This window comes from Neopsephotus bourkii, unplaced genomic scaffold, assembly GCF_033783945.1.
Source record: "Neopsephotus bourkii isolate Nb327-2 ecotype Australia unplaced genomic scaffold, CSIRO-AGI_Nbou_v1 NB_1413, whole genome shotgun sequence".
Lineage (NCBI taxonomy): Eukaryota > Metazoa > Chordata > Aves > Psittaciformes > Psittacidae > Neopsephotus > Neopsephotus bourkii.
In genome coordinates this window covers 364,422-391,016 of record NW_026901890.1, presented here as the reverse complement: position 1 = coordinate 391,016, position 26,595 = coordinate 364,422, and the positions used below count along the sequence as shown (strand labels likewise).

The 26,595-nt window shown below is 40.7% G+C and overlaps 1 protein-coding gene across 1 annotated transcript; it reads right to left on the bottom strand.

Moving 5' to 3' along the window:
- Positions 1 to 615: 615 nt before the first annotated feature.
- LURAP1L (leucine rich adaptor protein 1 like) lies at positions 616 to 25,475 on the bottom strand. The gene is made up of 2 exons (XM_061367928.1): positions 24,982 to 25,475; positions 616 to 1,755 (listed from the first exon to the last, which is right to left on the bottom strand). Exons 1-2 carry the CDS (start codon positions 25,183 to 25,185, stop codon positions 1,381 to 1,383), a joined length of 579 nt encoding a protein of 192 aa, XP_061223912.1. The 5' UTR covers positions 25,186 to 25,475; the 3' UTR covers positions 616 to 1,380.
- Positions 25,476 to 26,595: the final 1,120 nt, after the last annotated feature.

The window sequence follows — 26,595 nt, the reverse complement described above, 5'->3', positions numbered from 1 at the left end:
GCTAGAACTACATGTTCATTAACCTGTTAGCGTCCAGTTCAATGCTATTTCTTTTATTCTTTTTTATTTACTGTAGAAGGATAAAAACTTGTTTCTTTTCAATTCTCAAGCGATTAAAAGAAAAACCTGCCTCCTAATATTCTGCACGAAAGCATGGGCCAGAGAAGCTAAGGACTTTCGACACAGCAGTTTGTTCCTGTATTTCTGCTTCCAATATCAATGACTAGATGCAGCTCTCAACTGTACCAGTAGGCATGAAAAGGTTAAAGCAAATTTTTATTTGTAAATCAGGAAACAAAAAGACTGCACCAGCTACGAAGAAGGAGAAAAAATGACTGCTACTGCTAAACCCAGGACACAGGGCAACACTTTCTCTTAGCAATAATATTTGGCAAAATCAAAGTAAACTTGTTAAGGAGGAGGGTGCGCATACAAAAGCAGAACAGGGCATGCCTTCCAGCATGTTGTCTCCTGTAAAATGTTTCACAGGAGCCCTCTATATCTCACAAAACTTCAAGGTAAAAATTCTAATAAAGACTCTATATTACATTTTTTAAATAACTTTGCTGACAAACTTTAGCATCCAATTTGGATATTTTTAATGTGGGATGCCTCTTCTTCTCTTTTTTTTTTTTTTTTTAACAGATATAGACTGCACCTACAACACAGGAGGTTCAATGAAAATGAAAGGTGTGAAACACAAAACTGAAATACACTCTTACGCAGAGTTTCCAGTATTGGAATGCAACACTGCAAGACACCAATGAAGCCCAAAATTTAAAACAGTAACTCAACAAAGGTAAGAATATTCAAGAAGAAAGAAACTTCACATAGAAAAGTTTAGGATACTTTGTATTCCAACCAAAGACAGCTTAACAGAATCAAGTATCATTGATAACAAAAGGAAAATATATTCTGAAGAGGTATTTTCAAGGTTCAGATTTAAGGCTCAGAAAGAACAGTGTCACTGGAAAGGCCAACCCTGGTAGTCAAGAAAATTTACCACAACATATATTTATTAGAAGATATTTTATTACCAACAAATACAAAATTGTTGATCTTATCCCCTGATGTCTCATTTTAAAGATAAAGCTTTACCTTCACCACTTACAAAGACCTGTAAATATAGCATTGTAAAAAAATTAAAACAAAAATGAAAAATTGCAACAATAAATTAAGAAAAACAGAAGTAGGAGGAAAGCCCAACCCACCAAGGAGAAAATGTATTAGAAGCAATAGACAAGTTATGAAGTGGAATTGAAGTATCATATTATGTTTTACTTCCAAGAGAAGTTTGGGAGGCTTGCACACAAAATAAAATAGCAGCAAAGAAAAAGCTTAAGTACAAGTGCATTTGTGTCCCTCTGGAATGTATTCTCATTAACCAAAACAGTAGTACTCATCAGAATCAATTTTGGGATGCTTATGCAGAGGCTGTGAGTCCTCCATAATAGAAGAATCACTGAACTTGTCCATGTCTGAAGGAGTGTTGTGACCTGGGACATCATCCACTAAGGTGTCCAAATAACTCCCCACAGATATTCCATCCAGCCCATCACTACAGTCTTGTAAACTGTTACAGCTGCCATGGAGGGATGTCTCCTGACTTTCCAGCAAGCTGCACAGGCTGCCACTCAAACTGCTACCTCTGCTGGCAATGGTCTTCTCTTCAATAATCCACTTGATTGATTCAATACTTTCATTGATGATGAGTAGCTGGCGCATAAGCTTCACATCAGTGGCTCGGAGATTAACCTACAAGGCAAAAGTGATTTTAACAATTACTCATTTTCTTCAAAATCAAACTCTAAACAGTAAGCTGGGGGCAATGAATGTGTTAAAGAAACACAAAAAATCCACCTTTCACATCTAGGATGAATACATTTAAATAATTAGGAAAAGAAAAAAATAAAAAGTAAAACTACTGCTATACTAATGCTATACTTCCAATGAAGCTGAAGTGGGAATCTGATCAGACTACACAAGCAGTCCATTAACATGAACACTAGTCAATGACAAGACTTGTACACACACCAGTACAATGTCATTTATATAAGAAACACAGCTGCTATGTCAACTCTTGGGAATAGCTTTTTACTATTCAGAGAAGTAAGACAAACCCCATTTCCATTTACAACTACACTAGGCTACTCAGCAGATCCAGGCAGCTGAGCATTCACCCTAAACTACCCTTATGTCTATTTGGGCAATCAAAAATTTTCAGATGTGCATAATTTGGAAAAAGGTTTGTGGCCTTGCAACTTTTATTCATACTACCCCTCAGTTTAGTTTGCAAACTGCTGTATAAATGTCTAAGAGTTGAAATACTGAACTTATTGAAAACTGTAAATTTGAAATTATTTAAACCCATTAGCTGAAGATGATGAGTTCACCATCAACCACTTATTATGGATTAACAAAAAAAAAGCAACAATTTGCAAAAAAAACCCCAAACCTAAATAAAAAATACACATTAAGAACAAAGTCTTACTTTCCAACTTAGTTGTAGTGCTGATGCACGCACACAGAAGTGTTAATTATAAAGCACAATGCAATATTACAATGCTGCATTTCACAGACATTGTGAAGGTAACTGACTGCATGTTTTCCTTAACTGACACTTCATAAGCTACTTTTTTACTCAAATTTCCAGAGTGAGATGACACATAAAGGTGATCTCCAAGGGGTTTATTTCATGTTTTTTTCCTTTTCATCTAAAACATCACAAGCTGTGATGTTATCACAGCCTATCACAAGTCAATAAAAATCTGTGTGACCTCCTATTCATCACACAAGTAAAAATACTAAAAATTCAGTCTGAAAAATTGAGGAAGTTTCTGGGTTTGACCAAGTTTGGAGAGCCAGAAGCTACTTCCACCCACACTGTGAGAAGATGCTGGTTTGTGACCTTTCCAATAGCACCTCAGGACCACTGAATATTTGACATCACAACACACTTCCAGTCTCATCACTTGCACAGCAAGACCTTTACCTAGATGAACTTTTGCCACAGTGTCAGCATAGGGCATACGTGCTTAAAACCACTGGAAAAAAGATGCCAGTCGTTTCAGATTAACTCACAGGGGTACCATGTCTAGCATGTAATTTGTGTCATATTTTCTTACATTTTTTAATTGCACTAATCAAGCATACTCGATGCAAATATGTCACTCTTTATACTTAAGCATTTAGAAAATACTTTCTTTTATATGTAATTCGAGTATATTTTACAAAAATGTGTGTCATTATATGTAATATATGCACATACACTGCATGCTTTTCTTCCATAAGGCACTAACATCTTACCTTCTAGATTACTAATTAAAAAAAGACAATACAGTACATCAAATATTTGAATATCTTCAATCAAGAAATAAGAAAACAACTAAGATCTGTGATTCCAGACAATAGACATTTTATGCTATTCTCCAAGTCCACAACTGTCACACAGAAATATAGCACCTGTATTGTTCATACACAATGGACTGTGATGGAATCACTATTCTCAGGAAGCAAAGACTGTATTTTGTTTTGCAAAGAGTACAATCTGGACATGGTACTTTCCATACACAAACACCATTTTCTCAATATCCTAAATTACACTGACACAGCATAGTTGTTCAAAAAGCTATTTTTATGCATTTTTATTCTGTTAGCTATTGCAGAATATTGTACCGGTTCTAGCTGGGATGATTCATAGCAGCCAGTATAGTGCTATGTTCTGTATGTGTGATTAAAACAGCATTGATAGCATACCACTGTTTCACCTGATGCCGAACAGTGACGGCACAGCATCAAGGACTTTGCTGTTTTTCACTCTGTACCCTCATCAAGTAGGCTGGGGCTGGGAAAGATGTTTGGCAAAGTCAAAGATGTGTCAGTAGACCAGAACTGACCAAAGGGATATTCCCTGCCATATAATGTCGTGCTTAGCAATAAAATCTGTGGGCTTGGTCTTTCCAATGCAAACATTGCTTGGGGGCTGGCTGGACATTAGTCTGTTGGGAGATCGTGACTGACTTTGGACCACTTGTTTGGTTTTGCTTGTTTCGGGTTTTTGGTTTGGTTTTTATTTCCTTCACTTTTTAAACTGCCTTTATTACAACCCATGAGTTTTTCCTCACTTTTCTTCTTCCCATTCTTTCCCCTATCCCACTGGAGAGAAGAGGGAAATGAGTGAATAGACAGTGGGTGCTTAGTTTCCAGCCAGGGTTAACGCAACACTAACACAGTGTCATAGAATTATAGAAGAGTTATGGTTCCCGTATTTCAAACTTTTCTACCTACAGACTGACATATGCATTACCAGTCTCCTTCCCCAGTCCCCAGAACGAGTTCTGAATTATCCTTTATTTAGTATCACAGGATTTAACATAGCCAACTAGGTACTGTGCAGAACAGCTTTACCATTCAGTTTTAACAATACTGTCCATCTGTCATTGTTTCAGATATGAGATTCTGAAAACAGATTGACCATTTTGTAGCCCTCTTGCTCAAGCTAGTTCCTCTACTCCTACCCATAAATCACTACAAACTGTTTGCTCAGCAACTAGACTGCCATGAAAGCAATAAATTACCCAACTACTCAAATGCAACTACAGATGTCAGCAACTTGCTTATGCAAGCTCAGAGACAGCAAACTGCCCAAAAGGCTGATTAAGGAAATATTTAACAGAGCTAGCACCAATACCCTTGTAATGAAACAGCCCCTTTTAGATCAAATAGAGATCTCATATATTTCAGATTCAGTTCACAGGAAGTATTTATTTTGTTCTTGTTCTTGTTCTTGTTTGCCTCTATACAAATGCCCGCAGCATGGGTAACAAACAAGAGGAATTAGAGATGCGTGCAAGTCTGCAGGGGTATGACATAATAGGCATCACAGAAACATGGTGGGATGGCTCCTATGACTGGAGTGTTGGAATGGAAGGTTACAGGCTCTTTAGAAAAGACAGGCATGGCAGGTGCGGAGGGGGAGTTGCCCTTTATATTACGGATAGGCTGGAGTGTATGGAACTCTGTCTGGGAACTGGTGAGCAGTTAACAGAGAGTTTGTGGGTCAGGGTTAAAGGGAAAACAGCGATGGGGGACATTACTGTGGGGATTTGTTTTGATTTCCTGGAAAAAGGGAAATATAACCCCCATTTTCAAGAAGAGGAAAATGGGTGACCTGGGGAATTACAGACCAGTCAGTCTCACCTCTGTGCCTGGCAGAATCTCGGAGCAGGTTCTCCTGGAAGGCATGCTAAGGCACATGAAAAACAACAAGGTGCTTGGTGACAGCCAGGATGGCTTCACTAAGGGGAAATCCTGCCTAACCAATTTGGTGGCCTTTTATGATGGGGCTACAGAACTGATGGACAGGGGTAGAGCAGTTGATGTCATCTACATGGACTTGTGTAAAGCATTCGACACTGTCCCACACAACATCCTTGTCTCTAAATTGGAGAGACATCAATTTGATGAATGGACCACTCAGTGGATAAAGAACCGGCTGGATGGCCGCACACAAAGAGCTGTGGTCAATGGCTCAATGTCCAGCTGAAGACCCGTAAAGAGTGGTGTCCCTCAGGGATCAGTGTTGGGACCAGTCTTGTTCAACATCTATGTCGCTGACATGAACAGTGAGATTGAGTGCGCCCTCAGCAAGTTTGCTGATGACACCAAGCTGTGTGGTTTGGTTCATACGCTGGAGGGAAGGAATGCCATCCAGAGGGACCTTGACACGCTTGTGAGGTGGGATGATGCCAACCTCATGAAGTTTAACCATGCCAAGTGCAAGGTCCTACACCTGGGTTGGAGCAATCCCGGACACAGCTACAGGTTGGGCAGAGAAGAGATTTAGAGTGGCCCTGAGAAGGACTTGGGGGTGGTGGTCGATGAGAAAATGAACATGAGCCAGGAGTGTGCACTTGCAGCCCAGAAAGCCAACCGTATCCTGGACTGCATCAAAAGGAGCGTGACCAGCCAGTTGAAGGTGATCCTGCCCCTTCATTCTGCTCTCGTGAGACCTCACTTGGAGTATTGTGTCCAGTTCTGGTGTCCTCAACATAAAAAGGACATGGAACTGTTAGAACAAGTCCAGAGGCAGGCCACGAGAATGACCAGGGGACTGGAGCACCTCCCATATGAAGATAGGCTGAGAAAGTTGGGACTGTTCAGCCTGGAGAAGAGAAGGCTGCGTGGAGACCTCATAGCAGCCTTCCAGTATCTGAAGGGGGCCTATAGGGATGCTGGGGATGGACTCTTCATTAGGGACTGTAGTGGTAGGACAAGGGGTAATGGGGTAAAACTTAAACAGGGAAAGTTTAGATTGGATATAAGGAGGAAATTCTTTCCTGTTAGGGTGGTGAGGCACTGGAATAGCTTGCCCAGGGAGGCTCTGAATGCTCCATCCTTGACAGTGTTCAAGGCCAGGCTGGACAAGGCCTTGGGTGATATGGTTTAGAGCAAGGTGTCCCTGCCCATGGCAGGGGGGTTGGAACTTGATGATCTTAAGGTCCTTTCCAACCCTAACTATTCTATGGTTCTATGATTCTAAACATACCCACAGCTTCAACATTTCTGTGGAACAGCCTTGCTGGGAGTAAATTTTGTATTCCTGTGTACTTGACTCCTTCTCCTCCAAGCTACCATGTTGTCCCAAGTCTGATATATTAAAATTTTCCTAAAGCAAACATTAAAAAGTAGTTCACCAGGTGTCATCTTTCTTTAATAGGAATTACTTTATCATTTGCTTGATAACACATAAACGTCACTGCAACATTTCTTGCCTCTTACCTGCTTTAGCCCAGACACAATCACATTGGTTCATACGTACTTACACAGCTGCAGCTCATGTAACTGTTGGAGTAAAGAAGTATTTCCAAGATGGTTCAACTAAAGGGACTAACCACAATTAAATCTCATCATGTTTGACAGCTCAATTCCTTATGCACAGGAACAAGTGCATTCCAGAAATAATCTACACAGTGTATCATAGCTAATACAGGTATTTCAGAATAGTTTCTGTTCTGAATGAAGCTGCTTTTTTGAGTTAAAGGTAGAGCACCGCACCACCACATGGAAGGTGTACTTGAGCATGTATCAGTCCTCAGCACAAACCTGAGGTTTACAGAGGAAATGAACTGTGACAAGAGTGAAAAAGCAATTCTGGTTACAGGCGAGCTTTTACATCTTTTTGCTTAGTTTGTACATTCACATTAGCACAGGTCCCCAGGAAGGATCATAACTGCTTAACATCAGCTATTCATGGCAAGAGAATAGAACTGAATTAAAGAAACAGCATCTTTTAATTGATGCAGTCTGGCAGCACAGGTGGACAGAACAGATTAGCATTTAGACACACCAGATTTTCAGATATGTAACAGGTAACTGGCTTAAACACCTCTCTGTGCCTCTCTCCCTCTCATAGTGGTTGTTCTAACAAGATATTTCTTCCTTACACAACTAACCTATGGTCTTCCATAATAACCTGTGCAACACAGTAATAATTTATTCAAGAGAATTTTTATATATACAAACATATGAACACGTGTGTACATATATGTATACACAGCTATATACAGATATTTTTTTTTTTTAAATGTAAAGAGTGTTTTTCAAAAAGAACTCGACTTGGATATTGCTTTTAGAATAAAACTCTTAGTGACCTGGGTTGTCAATAAAGACAATTATCACTTCCTGGCAATCACTCAAAATAGTGCATTGGCTGTCCCTAGCCTGGTCACTTTTATTTTTGGCTTTCAGTCAGCTCCAAACACAGAGGGTCCTCTTCCCCTTCAAAAATGACAAAGCTAAATATTCTGCTCAATATATCATTTTAATCTGTCAAAGATGCCTGCAACTCTAGTGCCTTTCTGCAGATTACTTTCTTTTAGATTCCTGGGGTCATGTGCTGCTGCTGCTTATTTTAACTACAAGAAGTCTGCAGGGATTTTACTGATAACCCTAAAATGTGGTCTGAGGAAAAGATACTCCTAGGTTTATTTAAAATATATTAGTTTCATTTTTTTTCCATAGCACCTTGAAGCTGTGTGCTGTAAAGAGCCCACTAGTAAAAGGAAAGGAAATGACTGAGCCTGAATAATAAGGCATTTCCGTCAACACAGATCTTTTAGCCAGAGCACAGTGAAATAAGTCTCTACAAGATAGAAAATCTTAAACTCACAAGTTAATGTATTCAGGGTACTATTTAAGTCACTCAGCTCAGAAGTTCTGCTCTGCACAGGATCTTAAGCAGGACTCAAGACACTGATTTACGGCTGGCAACTATGGAATCCGTATTTCGAAAGCAGAATTATTTTTGATGGATATTCCACAATAAATGCAAGTTGGATGGAAACAGTAGCAAAATATAGTACCACAAAAGACACTCAGAGGTTCAGCACATGAGCAGCATTGCGGAAGAGAATTAGCACATGAACAGTTAGATGAAATGGACATCAGACAGCTCTACTTCCATTTTACAAACAGAATTTCAACCCAGTAGAATCTTTCCCTCATCATCATCATCAGCCAAAGAGATGTTTGTGATTACTATGGTTTAGGAATATTAATACTGCTGTTTTCTAGGGTGTGTCAAGACACAGCCTTCCACTTTCCCATTCAATTTCATTTATTTCCTGTGTCATTCAGGATGAACAGATTTATGGTTATTCAGTTATACCTACTTACCCTTTGTTTTATTAAAGGCAGATTACCTCAGGTTTCCATGGAGTAATGAATTCCAGGAATTCACTTGAGATGTAATAAAATCAACCAACCAATCAATCAAACTCCTCTAACAATCAATGTCTAAATAATAATTTGTTTTGGATTCTGAGAAGTCTCTTTCTTCACAAAAGCTAAGCTTATTCTACTTTCTCCTGGCGTTACTTCTGCTATTACAAACACCGAGTAATAATTTTTAAAGTAACTGAAAAAAATAATTCCCAAGGGGAAAGGTGAGAGTATGAAAAATCAAATAAACATTGGTTGGCAATGATGAAATATGTGAGTCTTATGGAGATACAAATTTGTAAGCATAAATAAAAAGGATATAAAACTCATCAATAAAACCTCATCAAAAATTTCTGTAGGAGAATACATACAACATGCTAAAAAGACCATAAGCAACATATTCAAAATCCAAAATTCAGAATATTTCGCAAGCAATATTTAATTGGAGTCACTGAGCTACCACATTTACAACAGGGATGAGTGTGATCACACACACAGCCTTTGTTTATTATGCAACCACCATAAAGCATGAAGCATGACACTTGAAGGTTAAGAAGCTCAGAATATCATTAAAATAGCTTTTTAGCACCAGTGAGTAAAATAAATGCTTTCTCTTCCATTTAACATGTCTAAAATATAACTACAAATGACAGATGAAGAACAATGTGTGCTCCTTATACACACAGAATGATTAATAAGCTGTGCATGAGCATCATAGTACTTTAATTAGCACATATGCATCATGTTAAACCTCTTCAAGCCTACTTCAAAATTGCCCCACTGATTGAGGATGGTTGCACTGTTTTCTTCATGTAATTAAGCCACGTTGGGCAATATTATTTCAGGATCAAGATGAAAAAGCAGAATACCTAGACTGACTTCTGAATTTGAATGTAATCTTCATCATCACCTGCCAAAAAGCCAAGGAGCTTTTCTGCTGCAGAGAGTAAGAGCACAGGTTTACTACCTGTGCTGGAAGGGATCATCTATGCACAGGTGGATCTGTAACTGCTTGTGGAATGCTCTATGTCCATCTCACTGCAAAGTCAACTAGCTTGGTTTAATTCAGGCACAATGATAATTCAATCTAACCCAGTCAACTTGACACTATATGTGAGGTCTCTCATTTGTTCAATTTCTTCATATGCTTAAACAAGTGGAGGTGGTGACCAAAGTCTGGCAGAGATGAGACTGTCAGTGACTTGAAACAGGTGCTCCAATGTTTGTCATTACGCGATGTCTGTTTGACTGTGGGTTTCCTCATTTGATGATAGAGGTAAACTAAATTTCAGTCAACGGTGGTATATATATATATAGATCAACAGGGGTTTTTGTGTATCTGGTTTCTTTCAGCATGGACTCATGGGTCATTGGTGACCTTATTAGTGTATATAAATATATAAAGGGGGAGTGTCACGAGGATGGAGACAGGCTCTTCTCAGTGGCAAACAATGAAAGGACAAGGGGTAATGGGTACAAATTGGAGCACAAGAGGTTCCACTTAAACCTGAGAAGAAACTTCTTCTCAGTGAGGGTGACGGAACACTGGAACAGGCTGCCCAGGGAGGTTGTGGAATCTCCTTCTTTGGAGACATTCAAAACCCGCCTGGACACGTTCCTGTGTAACCTTATCTAGGTGTTCCTGCTCCGGCAGGGGGATTGGACTAGATGATCTTTTGAGGTCCCTTCCAATCTCTAACATACTGTGATACTGTGATACGGTGACATTTCGGAACACTTGCTGGAACATTTTCCGATTTCTTTCGTTTTCTAGGCTTGTGGCAATTTCCAGACAACGGAGTACACATAAAAGTTACAGATATAAAAGCTAAATTTTTGTGAACCATAATTGATTTGCAGTTGCATTTTGCTGATATAGGTTATTTCGACAAGTTGAGCATGTCACACTGAACTTTCTCAGCTGTACTTTCATGATGAGTTGCAATAAAAACACTGAAGGAGGTTACAGAGGTTATCTTGATTGCTTATTTTTTGCTTTCTTTTACAAAATATCTTATTTACACTCTTACTTCTCAGGAAGGCGCCAAAACGGTAAAAACCCTCACTGTAGATTTCCAGGCAGCATTCATTACAATCACTGAAGTACCAGCTGTTCAGAAAGTGAGCAGTCAGTAAGTCTTCAGCTTCTGTCTGCACCCTTAGAATCATAGAATAGTTAGGGTTGGAAAGGACCTTAAGATCAAGTTCCAACCCCCCTGCCATGGGCAGGGACACCTCGCTCTAAACCATATTACCCAAGGCCTCATCCAACCTGGCCTTGAACACTGCCAGGGATGGAGCATTCACAACCTCCCTGGGCACCCATTCCAGTGCCTCACTACCCTAACAGGAAAGAATTTCCTCCTTATATCCAATCTAAACTTCCCCTGTTTAAGTTTTAACCCATTACCCCTTGTCCTACCACTACAGTCCCTAACGAAGAGTCCATCCCCAGCATCCCTATAGGCCCCCTTCAGATACTGGAAGGCTGCTATGAGGTCTCCACGTACCCTTCTCTTCTCCAGGCTGAACAGCCCCAACTTTCTCAGCTGATCTTTATACAGGAGGTGCTCCAGGTCCCTGATCATTCTCGTGACCCGCCTCTGGACTTGTTCCAACAGAACCATGTCCTTTTTATGGTGAGGACACCAGAACTGCACACAGTACTCCAAGTGGGATCTCACGAGAGCAGAGTAGAGGGGCAGGATCACCTCCTTCAACTGGCTGGTCACGCTCCTATTGATGCAGCCCAGGATACAGTCGGCTTTCTGGGCTGCAAGCACACACTGAACCTGGCTCACATTCACTTTCTCATCAACCAACAGCCCCAAGTCCTTCTCCACAGGGCCACTCTGAATCTCTCCTCTGCCCAACCTGTAGCTGTGTCTGGGATTGCTCCAACCCAGGTGTAGGACCTTGCACTTGGCATGGTTAAACTTCATGAGGTTGGCATCAGCCCACCTCACAAGCATGTCAAGGTCCCTCTGGATGGCATTCCTTCCCTCCAGTGTATGAACCAAACCGCACAGCTTGGTGTCATCAGCAAACTTGCTGAGGGCGCACTCAATCCCACTGTCCATGTCAGCGACGAAGATGTTGAACAAGATTGGTCCCAACACTGATCCCTGAGGGACACCACTCGTTACGGGTCTCCAGCCGGATATTGAGCCATTGACCACAACTCTTTGTGTGCGGCCATCCAGCCAGTTCTTTATCCACTGAGTGGTCCATTCATCAAATTGATGTCTCTCCAATTTAGAGACAAGGATGTTGTGTGGGACAGTGTCGAACGCTTTACACAAATCCAGGTAGATAACATCAACTGCTCTACCGCTGTCGATCAGTTCTGTAGCCCCTCATAAAAGGCCACCAAATTGGTCAGGCAGGATTTCCTCTTAGTGAAGCCATGCTGGCTGTCACCAAGCACCTTGTTGTTTTTCATGTGCCTTAGCATGCCTTCCAGAAAAAAAAAAAATAATGGTAGGAAAAAAATAATGTGTCCCTTGATCTTGCTAGTTTAAAAACCTCTCTCCTACTCATTACTTTGTTTCAACCTCCTGCAGTCCCAGCACAATCCTGCACCAAATGCGTACAATAATTATTTCTACGTGTCCTCCTGTACAATTTGGCAGCAACATAACATAACTTTGTGAACAGTGCTTTCTAACTGTGAAGAAGAAAGTGTGATTTCACATCATCAGGAAAAGGATTCTCCTGTAAGCAGAGCTTACCATTAGCTAAAGCAAGGAAGTGGGCAGGTCTGATCTGAGCCACCATCTGAATAATGAGGAAGCAGAGCTACTTCATAAGGGAACAAGTTAGCTTAGTAAGCAATGAGTGTAAATACATGAATGAATAGGTCTCAAGGAAATTTCTTTCAAGTCTTTGAGCAAAATATTATGCCAATTTGGTTATCTTCTGGTATAGGAAATCACATTATAGGTGATTTACATTTCTCTTACAACACTCTATTTTAATACATAAATTTTATACATACTAATCGATCCCCTTCAGACTTACCAGGAAAATGCATACCACCAAGTTGTGCAACTGTTTAATTACATTATCTCCATAACAAAATAGTGGATCTCAAGGCCTTTTCCCACCTCACTAAAATATGGATGATCCTTTTCTTTGGCATATGTGTGGTCAGCCTCCTGTTTGCATTAATACCTAGTAAAATCTCAATGATTTGGATGAATCATTCACCCAGTACAGTTATGGGGGTTTCAGTTTGTGGGTTTTTTTTTAAGATCACACTATTTGAGGTCTCTTGTATGCTTAACTGTAACACAAAATTCTGATGGGGAAATATTTTTTGTTTGTTTATTTTAATTTTTTGGCCATCCTTTTATTTTACTGTGAAAAACAGCAGTTTAAATACCTACTAAGTAGATATGACATTATTGGAGAGAAACGTACTCTACATCAGAGAGCAAGTAGCAGCAAAAAAATAAATGTTAGTTAAGTCCCTATTTCATCACTTCCTGCTCAAATAAAAAATGCTAAATCAGCTTTTTAAATATGGATGCATAATAGAATTCAGAGACAGAAACATCCAGCCTCAGGAGTATGAATGAATATAAAACGAAGGTTTATAAAAGGGTCCTGATTATTTTAGAGCTTAGTCGAATGAACAAAAGAGGGAGCAGTGAGGAAATGCTGTGGTTTGAGAACAGCAAAAAGGTTCTAACACAATGGGAAGTTTTTACTGCATGTTTCCAAGTACCTCATACTGCTGTCATAAAAGCAGCATCTGACCATAGAAATGTATCTAGTATGACAGAGGCGAAGACGTCTGGAAAAATCCATAGTAGGGACTCACATATGTCAACAGACAAGATAACGCCACTGCAAAAATTCAGGTCAATATCCAATGGTAACAATCGGCTATGGGTGTCAGAAAGTGTTACTGATAACGGATGATCACAGCATCACTCTAATGTCCTCTGGACACCAGTCACAGCATAGAACTGTGTCTTCCCCACCAACATGAGGCAGCACTGGGGCTCAACAGCAATATTTAGATTTATTTTTTTTCACTGGATTTCACTCTCTACCTTACTTATACTTCTCTTGACCAAACCATGCTCTTCAGAATACCATGCAAAAAAAAAACAAAAAAAACCAAACCAAACAAAACAAAACAGAAAACATACCAGTTAATTTATGAATTAGGTTTGACTAACAGGCACTCCAGACCTGCTCATCCCTTTAAAAAATTAATAGGATTTAATACCGGCACTGTGGGAGTATGTTTAAAAGCCTAGAACTAAAAAGCCAAAGCAGAACCAGTTTGAAAATGTTTCTACCGAGACAACAGTGTTCTTTGCCTCATTATTATTTTTAGAATGAAAACAAACAAACAAAAAACCCAACCCAACCAAAACCAGAAACAAAGCAACAAAAGAAAACACCAACAAAAACCAACCAACCAAAACAAAACAAAACAAAACAAAACAAAAACAAAACCAAACCCAAACCCAAACAACTTGTTCCGTTAAGTCAGAACTAAGACATGACAATGTTACTACTGGGGACAAATCCAAACTTTCTTGAAATTGAAGCCTGCTTTTGTGATACCAGCTCTATGAATTGAATTCAGAATGGTCACTGTGAGCTATCTCATCTGTCTATGTGGAAAAGAGCAGCTCTGCCTCCACTCCATTGCTCCAGTCACAGCAGCTAGTGCTAAGAGTTAACAAAGGAGTATGCAAATTCCATGGCCAACTGAAGGTGAAGAAAATGCCCGTTGCTTTGACATGCTTGTGGTACTGCTCTTTCTTGCAAAGAGGCTTTCTCCTCTACTGCATTTAGTTTCCTCCTACAAACCCTATAAACGCAGAAACCTGCCCCAGGCCACCACCTGAGACTTAAAATACTTCAGTGTATGGAACAATTCTCCCACAACACATGGACAGTCCATTAACTGTGACAGTCGCTGAGGTGAGCCTGTGAAAGCAAAATGCGTTTGTAGTTACAGATCAGGAAAAATCTAAAAATTATCACACTTTTTTGTGCTCACTCCTCATAACTGCATAGTTTTGAGTAGAACAATAGTCTATATCAGAGACATTGTAAAACTTGAATGACTTCTCCACCTTGAGATATTTTTTAGACCCATCCAAATACTTTTAGTCAGAAAACCTTCCTGACCATGGAAAGTAACAAACTACATAAGAACACTACATTGCCACTATTTTATCATTATGTACTTTATTCTCAACACACATCATTTGGCTTTGCCCAAGAGACAAAACGGTCTGTATTAGCCCCCAAACTTGCAGAACAAATTCAGGCTTGCAACGTGGCTGGAACAGTCTTTCTCCAGGCATGCTTCCAAACTTACGTGTTACGTCTTATCCCAGGAAGGACGCTAGATACTCCATTAGTTTTCTGAAGAACTGACAAACCGATGAAGATCCTTCTTACATAGAAACGCTTCACAGTTTCCTCCTTGCTGTCAGAATTGTTTTTCCTAGTCATTTATAATTATTTGAAGGTCTAAAGTCAGAATCTCAAGCTTTGCAGAGTAAAAAAATCTTTCCAGAAAACACTCCAGATAAAGAGTCACGTCCAATGCCTGTTATGTCCCATAACCACACGAGTTACAAAAAGCAGTACAACCATTTCAAATAGAATTTTTCTTTAAACTATGCCTTCCTACAGAAAAAAAATACTACTTAGAAAAATGGAAAGCAACAGAACTGTTCTATCTTTGCCTCCACATTGGGAGCTTGGAAACACTCAGTACATTTGTTACAATATAATTGAACGACTGCTTCCTTCTCTGCCTAGAGAGAAGGAGGTTTCATGGCCAATGCAGCAATGCAGTAAAATGACTGTCCTTCTGGAAACATTTTAGTCACGAATGCAGCTGATATCTAATAACAGGAAACAAAATTAGCAATTAAGCCAGTAGAGTGTTTATAAAATCTGAAATTCCCAGTAGTCAAATAGCAATTTAACACGGATTTACAGGCACTAAATGCTTTAGCTTCACCTGACATTGCACTCAGCAGGGCCTCAGAGTATTGAGAAGAGTTTATTTTACACCACAGCAAATGAAACATTCACCTAACTTCTCCTAGCAGCTTAGCTAGTTTGTGTTTCCTGTTAATTAACAAATGTGCCATACCATTCCCCTGACAAAACACAACTATTAAGAAATGCCAGATTAGTTCAAAGGGAAGAGAAGGATTAGATTGCTGACGCTAGGGTTACATAGCTGTGCCAGTACTGCACATCTCCATGTTCATGGAAGCTCTGAGGCAAGTTGCATACTTCAACACCTGACATATATATACTCCTTAGTGTTCTTTCCTTATCTCCTCTTAGGGAAAGAGGGAAGCCTTCTTTCGTGCAGCTTCATGGGGAGAATCCTCAGGCACATTTTATTTCACATGCTCATCCACAGCACTAGAACACAACACAGGACATTTCTAAAATAACTGACCATCCAAATATGCTTCTAGATTCGAAAACACTTGAGCTGTGCTGTTTATACTTTTCAAAGCTGTAACACAAGGTGGCTTACAGACCCTCTGGATGTATTTGGTCACTTATTTTGGCTATCCTTCAGGCTAGGGTTCCTTCCAGATGGTTTTCATGAACACTTCCCTAACACAGGCAAGCATTTCTTGATGCTTGCAAAACTGCTCAGGTACATAGCTGAACAGCTTTTCAGAACCTGAGCTCTTTATGGGACCACTCTGGACAGAACCCAGCTCTCACCAGAGACAAAGACAGACATGGTAAGTCATCCACTGACACCTAAGCTGTAAATGACTGATGACAAAGAGAAGGCATATTAAAAGCTGTGACAGGGCTTTGAGCAAAAAACAGCGTCCCTGCCCATGGCAGGGGTGTTGTAGCTAGATGATCTTCAAGCTCCCTTTCAACCCAAACCATTCTGTGATTCTATCCAGTGAGAAGGATATTTCAAAACTGTGCTTGAAAACAACTACCAGCACATACAAGGCCACAGGACAGCACAAGAGAATAGCTCAAGTGACCTGGAAATTTCCTAACAAGAACATCCAGACTCTCATTCTCCTGAAAGGCTGAACCAGATGATCTTTTGAAAGCCCTTCCAACCTGGGCTGTTCTATCAAAATCATGCTGTTCATCTCATTTAATCAGAAAGTTTGTAACAGATATGTAAGTCATATGTTAAGTCTTACAGAGGCTGGGTATTTTCCTTTTTTTCCTTTTTTTTTCCTTTTTCTTTTTGGGGTGGGGTGGATTTGTTTTGTTTTGTTTCACCTACCTGTTCAGTAAACTAATCAGACCAAACTGGGTAATCCTGCTCTTCAGAATTTCTGTGTTGATGGACACCCTCACACTTCAGTCCAAATTCAGTTTTCTCCTGCCTCCTTCTTCAGTTGCTTTTAACAGCTGGCATTAACAGTTTCTTCAGCTTTGTAAATAATGCAATAGCTTTTTGACAAGCCTGAAAAGGGCAATTTTTGTTTCAGCTATTTTAGAGCAGTATTTCTGCATCATCACAGTGTGTAAAGTCATTGCTTTCCTATCTATCTCCAGTACAGGAGGTTTGCAGTCACAAAAAAAAAAAAACATGCTGAAGTTTCAAGCACTGCCTGTTACCTGTGTTTCAGTAAGATTTAAAAAATATCTACACAGACAATTACAGATTGTGTGTGGCACAAAACCTCTGGTCTGAGATGGTCTTACTATTGCTATCAAAATAGTTACAGACTTCTCAAATTCAGAAACTAAATGACCTGCTGATGCCATCTCAGGCTCCAGTTGCCCTACTAGATGCCAGCTCCCATTCCACACCAATAAGGATGAGTGATTGAAGTCAAAATTCAACACAATGGCTTGAAGGCAAAAAGTAATCCACCACTGGTAAATGCTCGTAACTAGCAGCCCCACATATGAGAGTGATGGCTGGAAAACAAGGATTACAAGTCTGCCTTCATAACAAAAATTCCCCTTTTATTATGAGATTGCCCATAATTTTCTGTTCAGAGCTCTTTACTTTTAAGAACAGTAACCTGAGAACTCTCTTTTGACACTACTTACATTTAGGATGCCCAATTTACATGGTTATAAATGCAGATGAAAATCCGAGAGAAATTACACTCAATTTAATTAAATTCCAGTTGCTTTTCAAATGCTCAGGTCCTCTGTCTTTTTACTCCTGTAATTTGATCCTCACTTGCTCCAGATTCCTGTATCCAGCCTCTCTTACAGGGCAAAGGCAGAAATGAAATACACAGGAAATAAACATGTCAATTGTGGAAAGTTTACTGGGGTTTGAGCTTGAAAGCAGAGAACAGACAAAAGATGTTGTAAACTTTAAAAATTACCTGAAAAGGTATTATTTTCTTTTCAGTATTCACTGGTGGGGGCAAGGGGGTGAAGTGTTGAAAAGTAGAAAGCCACTGGTTGGCCATTACCTCTTCCTCAATACATGTATTTGGTATTGTTCATTTAGTTTTTTCTGCTCACACAACACAAGGTAATTTTTAATTATTGTTAGCCATAAGTATCCACAGAAAACAAAGTATCCACACAAAATGATGATGATCAAAGTATCCACAAAGTATCCACACAAAATGATGATGATCAAAGGAGAGCCTGCCTTATGAGGAAAGACTGCAGAACTTAGGTCTTTTATCCCTGGAGAAGTCTTGGGTGAAACTTCACCAAGGTATTTCAGTACTTACGTGGCTGCTACAAAGAGGACAGATACTCTACCTCACAAAGAGCTACGTGGAGAAGAAAAGAGGCAATAGGTACAGTTCCTACTGTTTCATCTTGAGGTTCCATCCTGAGGTAAGAAATTTTTTTAAAGTGAAGACAATCAATGACTAGAACAACCTCCACAGGGACATGGTGGAGTCCCCATCACTGAAGGTTTTCAAGATGCAAATAGACAGGGTGCTTGATAACCTCATTCAGGCTCCCGTTTCCCTGAAAGGCTGAATCAGATGATCTTTTGTGATCCCTTCCAGCCTGGGCTATCCTATGAAAATCATGCTGTTCTACTGCTTTCATCAGAAAGTTTGTAATCTATTTGTTAAAAGCTATAATAAGCCACTTAACTGTAGCGGTCTCTGCAGAAGAGGTTTAGTCTTAATGTCTTTTCATTAAAAATTGTCAGCAATCAGACTTTAAAAAGCATCATAAAAGATGAAAAGCTTTCTCTTCCCTTGAAACAAAGTAATCAGGAAAGAAGCAACATCAAAGCATAATATATACTCTCTGAAATAAGTAAGGGCTGGCAAGTGTCTCACCATACATGAGCAGTCTAACTGGAAATCTGAAAATATCTCTGACACTGCTGTGATGATCCATATATGAGCACTTCTATCTCACGTTGATGATGCTAGGTAAGGGATCAGCAACATTTCACAGACTTTTGGTCCAGCAGTAGCTAATAATGTAAGCATATTCACCTGTACTTCCCAGGGACTTAAACCCTTCAATGGCTGCTATAGCTGAATGAGAACAGCCATAAGCCCTAACAACATAAAGATGTTCCACAGTTTGAACCCTTTTGTCAGGCACTGGATGAGATTTGCCAGTCAAAATATATATTTAAATATGCGTTAATTTAAATAACCTTGCTCACCTTGTCCTTCCAAAGATGGCCCGAAAGATGGAAAACTTGGCAAAGTTCTGGTACTGGGTTGAGATTTTTTCTTGCTAGATTTGATCTTCTTCCTTTTTTCCCTTTTTCCCTAAGGTTCAATTTACAAATCCTTTTTAACCCAAGTATCTTGATATCACTGTCCAACATGCATTATATGTAAAAATTACAAACTCTTCCACTACATCATGCAAATCAGGGTATGAAGGAGAAAACTCATCAGCAAGATCCAAGATTACCTCATTTTTTAGTGAACTTTCAGGAGGACTTGGAGAAGTAAGTGTATTTTTATTTCTGTATGCTACCTTTCTACTTCCAAGAACAGACTCATTTTGTAATTCACTGAATAACTGCTCGCTAGGAAACCAAGCTCAATCAAACTCTCCTATGTAGGCTTGAGGCTTAGCCACTAGTAATTTTCTATTTAAGATTTTATCTTCAATCAAGTTTTTAAGCAAAAATTTCAATTAATCTAATAGAAAACCAGCATCTGATACACGGCTTTGTGTTGCTGACTAGACACGCTGAACCAGATCTTGGCTTCAGTTAAGTCAATTGATGTTATCACACAAAACACTGAATTTAGCAGCTTGTACCTACAGCATGGGTTAGAGACGTTTCACATCACAGTTGTTGACTTTTTTAAGAAGGTCTTTTAAAGAAACTAATAAAGGCAGACCCCCCACAACTGTGGATCTAACAAATCTAAGCAAATCTGAAGTTGTCCAAACTTTTAAAAGGTGGTAGAATAGAGTTGCAACAGCTCTGCCCTCCAGCTTGTGCCTTCATTTACATGCTAAGGGTATGTAACAAAAAAAAAAAAAAAAACAAAAAAAAACCACCAAACGCAAAGGACTGGCATCACAAAGATCGTATTTGCCGTAATTCCAATCAGTAAAAAGTACTTCTACTTCATTTTGTCAGGACTCCATGCTAATTATCCTATTAAAAATTATTATACAAAAATAGAACTAGGAAAACAAAGGGGAAGAAAACTCAGCTAATGAGAGAGCATAGGAATAAGTCTCTACCCCAGATAGCTCTAACCTAAATAGGATACACTCAGCCTCTTGGCAGTAGGATTGTTTATATTTTATTTTATTGCTTCACCCTAAAAACTGCTACACTAAGAATACCCAATTTAGCCTTCAAACTCATGAATATTTGATCCTCAATAGTGTTCACTGGAAGGACTCTCACCTAAAGTCCCAGCACTGCCATTTACCCTTCAATTCCAGGACACAGTTTACCTTTCCAGGCTGTATTAGTTTTATGCAAAGCATGCTGGTTTTTTTTTTTTTTTTTTTTACTGCACGTAACACAGACTACACTTGATTTAGCTTTTTTTAGCTTTCGAAGAGGCAATAAAAAGCTTATTTGGGAAACTTTTTAACAAAAAACCAAAAAAAAAAGCAAACCCACAAACTTTTTTCATGTGTTAAGGAAAATCTCCCTTTGAGTAACCCTAGAACTTGTGAAGGAGAAATGAAGCTTTTGAAGCAGTATCATTTTGGCCTGCAGAACAAACCTCACTGATTATTTACTGCAGTGTGTAGCTGCTGAAGTCATACATATTGAGTGATGACCTCAGCAGCATGATATAACAGGAATAAGACTGCAGTTGTAAAAGGTTACTATTAATCCTCTGATGGTAACCTAGAAAACCACACGAGCAAAAAGTTTAACATTATTGTTGTGACAAATTTCATACTGAATCAAGGGCATACTGGCTAGTATGAAGTATTCATCACATCCTAGGATGACCAGACCTCAGTGTTTTGACCCACACTGGCAATTATGTCTTGTTTGTCCCTCTTACTTGATGGCTTTATGCCTTAAAGGTCTGCAGGATTTAATACAATCTCCATCATAGCCTTGGTGGGGAAAACAAGGTAAAGAAGGGACAGGAGGCCTGGCCAAGCAGGTACACATTTCAAGAAAGATACTCCGTGGTGCCTCATGTGTAATTCAAATGACTACCAGTTCAATCGGGCTTAAAGTATCAGGCTTAATGGGAAAAGAACCATACACTGGGAACAGTAAAAGGATCTGAGGAAGCAAGATACAAGCCTCATGGACACACACACCCACTACCCATCTGCCAGGTGCTTTAATTCACAGTCAAAACCAGCATTTCCAAGTCAAATATTGGCATGGTAATACCCTTATCTCTCAACAATCCCCTGCAGCAGATGACACAGGAGAGGTAATCACTTCCACCATATCATTGATCCTTTTCCAGCCCAAGGACATGGCAACTTGCTGAGAGTTCTCAAAGCTTTCACCATCTCTTCTCTTCCTCCTAAGTATACAGTTCACATACATATAATGCTACTGTGTTCTAAAAGCAAGATATGCACTAGTTTCTCATAAACAAGATGGGCAGAAGAACAGAAGATCGGTTTATTTGGAAAAACAAAGCGTACATTGACAGGAAAGGAGATGGCCCTCCAGTTTTAAATAAACAAAAACTTGCACCTGCTTTCACTCCTGTACATTTGAATTTACTCTGGCCACTGGAAGGATTACAGGTTGCCTGAGCTAAAGCTTTGTGTCTACTTCCAAGCTTTAAAAACAGGTTCAGGTGTTTCCCTTGTTCTTTACTGTCAGGGAACAAACAATGGGGTGATGAAGGAACTCAGAGGTATTTTATAGTAGCTATGAGCTGCAAAGTGACAAGAAAACACAGTTAACAGTAAAATACATCCTTAATACAGCCAAGAACTTTGGGATCACCATTATTTAAACATAATGATGAGTCGAAACATACTAAGGCAGTGTCTATAAAAATGCTCTGTCAGATTTAGTAGAAATTTGTCAGCATAGGCAGTCATTGTGACAAACAATAGCTGTGGGAAAGGACAGAAGTCAAGCTGCATAATTGCACAATTTGTATAAGGCCAAGTTTAAAAAAAAAGCAACCCTCAAAAACTGTTCAAAATATCTTCATTAACAAAAACAGAAATACAAGAAGACAATGAGACAGGATTGCTCAGAGTGAAAGATCAAGGTGTCACCACAGTAACCAGCCTTGAGTATTTTACGTATGACTAGATCAGAGTCATAGATAAAAAGAGCCTGGATGACCTTGTTCTGTAAACACTTACAGGTTTGTCTCAAGTCTGAAGCAAGCAAGCAAAAAAACCAGAGATGTGCTTATTCAAAGTGCAGTGAGTACGCTTCAGAAACTGCCCTCACAGCACAACTAGAAAAAGATAGCTTGATGACATTTGTTTTTCTTAATTTTTAGTATTTTCCTTTTGCATTTGTTTACAACTGCAGCAGCTATAAACTACTTTTCTACATGTTTAAGGCCTTTTAGACCTTGCAGTGAAGCCAAAAAATAATGCACTCCAGAGGTGAGAAACAAGAAGATAGATAGAAATTTTGGCTCTGTTTTAGGCATGATGTGCAGGAGAAGAAAAAAATAAACATAGGAAGAAACAGTACGATTTTTACCTGATGCTGTTCTTAAATTGATAATATCTGCACAATGTCAAAAAGAAAATGGATAGGGGAAGGTGACAGACTAAGAACAAAAAGAATCCTTAACAATAATGGAAAATCCTTAAGTGACCAGTTTCCTTGCTCACTAAAGATAGCAGGGAAAAACCCCAGCCAGGTAGATCATTTTCATGCTCTGGATTACATAAACTGGCTGAGAGCACGGACATACATGGACTAGAAATCGAACGGGAAGAGGTATGTAGCAGAACTCCCCTTACTTAGCATGAGCAATGAGTTCAGATTCTAAAAGTCAGTCTGACTGACGAAGTGACAAAGAAACGGAGCAGTCAAGGATGTTGGGGCTAAAACATCGTCATATCCAGGGTAGGCAAGGAAAAGGGAAACTCTATGGCAGGGGAAAGAAGAGGCAAACTGAAGACTGTGACATGAAACTTGCAAGTAGGAAGTAGGCGAAGAGAACAACTCAAAAGGAAAAGGTGATGAAGGGCAAGTCACTTTTCCTCCCCTCCGTTAACAAGCCTAACTGTCATGACATGTCTGAACAGTCATGCCAAGAACTCTGCCCACCTTGTTTCCTTTTCAGTCCAACATCCCTAATAGTTTTACATGACATTGTTTCCTTTTCAGTCCAACATCCCTAATAGTTTACATGACATGCTAACTGCAGGCCACTCTACAACCCTTGCACAGGCTTAAAATTAAAAAACAAACATGACCTATGCTGCCAATATAGAACTTACTGTTAAAATTGAAATCCACAGTGATCTTTAGACTAAAATACATTGATAGTTTGTGAGAATCTCTTAAACCATATTAAGTTATACAATAGCAAGCGTAATTTATAAACTACCTTTCCAGATTAACATCATTATCTTGGCTGTTAATTCTCACAATATCCTTTCCTTGTTTCCCTTTCCCCCTAGCAAGCTTATACTTTAAAAACTCTTACTAACCCACCTTTTGCTTATTTATGTGTAAGGTTGCACAGCAACTGATGGTATGGCATTATGCTTGTTCACACAGGATGAGATTACTTTGTTTGCTGTAAACGGCCAAGTTCCAAGATAGTTGCATAAAGTCATCTCAATATGTTGTCAGCAAAATCCTCATTCCAATCAAGTTCAAGTTCCATACTGTTTTCAAATAAGCTTAGTGGCAAGAGCTAGGGAAAGAACTGCTACTAAAAAAGTCTTTTGAGACCTCACCTAACAATTACAGTCTAGTAGAAATGGAAGCCAACTATGCTCACACATCTCAAGTACTACATTGTAAGAATCGTATCTCATGAGTGCTTACTAGTTCTTGCTTACTTGATTGCAGAGGGTTGGGTTTTGGTTTTTTTTCTGTACTAAAATAGAGCCAGCATCATCACTTTACATCATCATCAAGAAAGAAGTTTATTGAGATGGTGACATACCAAGTAGGAGAAGCTCCTGGGTTAAGACGGTAAACAAGTCTTAAATACCGAACTAAACACAGCACAGTCCCACCACAGTCCACTAACAAAAAACCAAAACAAACAAACAAACAAACAAACAAACAAAAACACAACGGAAAACCCCAAAACAAGCCTCTCAGCCAAATTATAAATTGTTGTTTGTTCAAGAATTACTGTGCATCTTCTGCAGCCTGTTTAGAACTAAATAAGCCTCTGAAAACCCCTGTCCAGAAACTGTGTCACTTAATACCAGGTCAAATTTTCAGCCTGAAAACATCTAGTCTCTTTGGGTATTAGTCATCCGTAAGGAAGAGGTGGGATGCAGAAAGGCATTTGCAAGAGAGAGATGAGAGCGCTATTTCGTTTATTGCTACAGAAGCCTTCGGTACTTCCAGCGAGCTGGCAGAAGACAGGTGCCAACAGCGAGTCACAGCCGACCAGCTGCACGCCGTCCATAGAGCAGTCCACCGCTCCCACGGGCAACACCCAGGGTACCGCCTCCCTCCTGCCACCCCGGCTCCACATCCCCGCACCGGATCGGTGCGAGGCGGCGGCTGCTCCCCGGAGCCGAGCAGCACCACCTCCCTGCGCCGGAGCCGGCTCCCAGGGCGGGCGGAAAGCCGCCTCCGTCCCCGGCCGACCCCGCCGGGATCGCTGCCGGCGGCGGGGCGGGAAGGCTGCAATTGCCCCAAGCGCTGCGGCAGGGCCTGTCGGCCGACTCCCAGCTACTCACCATCTCCTGCCTCAGGAGGTGAACTTTTGCCTCCAGCCGGGCCAGGGCGGCGGCGCGGCGGCGCCGGGGCCCAGGGGCCGCAGCGGCAGTGGCGGGACGTTCCGCGAGCTCCTCCCCGCGCAGAGGCCGCGCCAGGCTCTCGGGCACTTTGCGCCCCAGCTTTTGCTCGACGTCGCGCAGGTCTAGCGGGGACCCGGGCTCCATGGCTTGCCCCGGAGGGGCCCGCGGCCGCGGCGCCGACACTACCCGCGGCCACCCGGCCGCGGCAGGGGCGCGGAGGCGCGGTAATCCGCAACCGCGCCGGGGCTGGCGGCAGAGCCGCGCAGGTGACCCGCCGCAGGCATGGGGACTTCCTGGGCCAATCAGCCCTCGCTCGCACTGGTCCTTTACCACAGAGTGGAAATTCAAGAGCAGGCGAGTGAGAGCGACGGAGAAAAAGTCCTCCTAAAAGAAAAGGGGGCGCAGCCTCGCTCCAACCGCGAGGCCGCAGAGCAGCCCAGGCCCCAAGTCATCGCGCCGCCCGGCCAGCCTTGACTTTAAAGGCCGGTGGCAGGTGGAAGAGGCGCGGCGGCCCTCCTACCGTAATGCATAGAGAAGAGGCGCGACACGGTGGTGGGGCGCCCCCGCCCGGCTTCGAGTGCGGCCCTCGCCCAGGAGGTTCCGGGCAGCGCTCGCGGACAGCGTGTTCCTTCGGGAAATGGGAGAGGACAGGGAGGAGAAAAAGAGAGAGGAAAGAAGAGAAAAGCGGACAGAGAGGAAAAGAGAAGGTAGGGAGGAGAGGAGAGGGAAAAGAAGAGGGAAAGAGAAAAAAGAAAATATGGTAGAGGAAAACAAAAAAGAAAAAAAAAAAAAGAAAAAAGAGGAAGAAAAAAAAAAAAGAAAATAAGTCTCTAGAGCTCTGTCGACCTAGATTCCTTTCTAATTCGGGTGGGAGTGTACCTACCGTATGGATGTTATTTCCACTTGTCAAATACATTTTATTGCAGGCAGGCTGATTCCCCCTCCTCCCTGCCTTGTAATATTTTTTTACTCTCTTCCTCCTCTTTAAAAAGCAAGGCTTGAGGCTGAGCCAGTTGCTGTAATTCTGACACTGAGGCATGAAGATAGCAGTGCTGGAAGTGCCCTGTTGCTCCTTGACCCCAGGTGTTGCTGCATAAACCTCACTGCACTGAAAAGTCTTTTATGTGTGAATCTTGGGGTATGAATAGCCCCAGTTGTGAAGCTGCAGTTGATACATGTCGGGGGGGTTGAGAGAGTGATGCCAGCCACCCTGTCTGGGTGCCAGCTGCTTTATAATGACTAGAATCACAAAAAGTGGTGTGGTGAGCTTGGAAGAACAAAGTATTGTTACAGCAAACCGGATGTTCTCTGTGAAATAATTTCATCAGTACTTTAAGAGTTATTGACCAGAGAGAGAACTTTGCAAGGGTTTAGTATGGTCAAGCAAAAATGCCACAGACGTGTGAAAATCTTATAGCTGCGTTGATTTTAGGCCAGGACCCTTACTGTATCAATATAATCAGACCAGGTTAAAATCCGTTGCTTGCGATATATGTAAAGACATTTATTGTCTCTCATGTATTCCATGACTGTTTAGTTTAGATGACCAAAAAA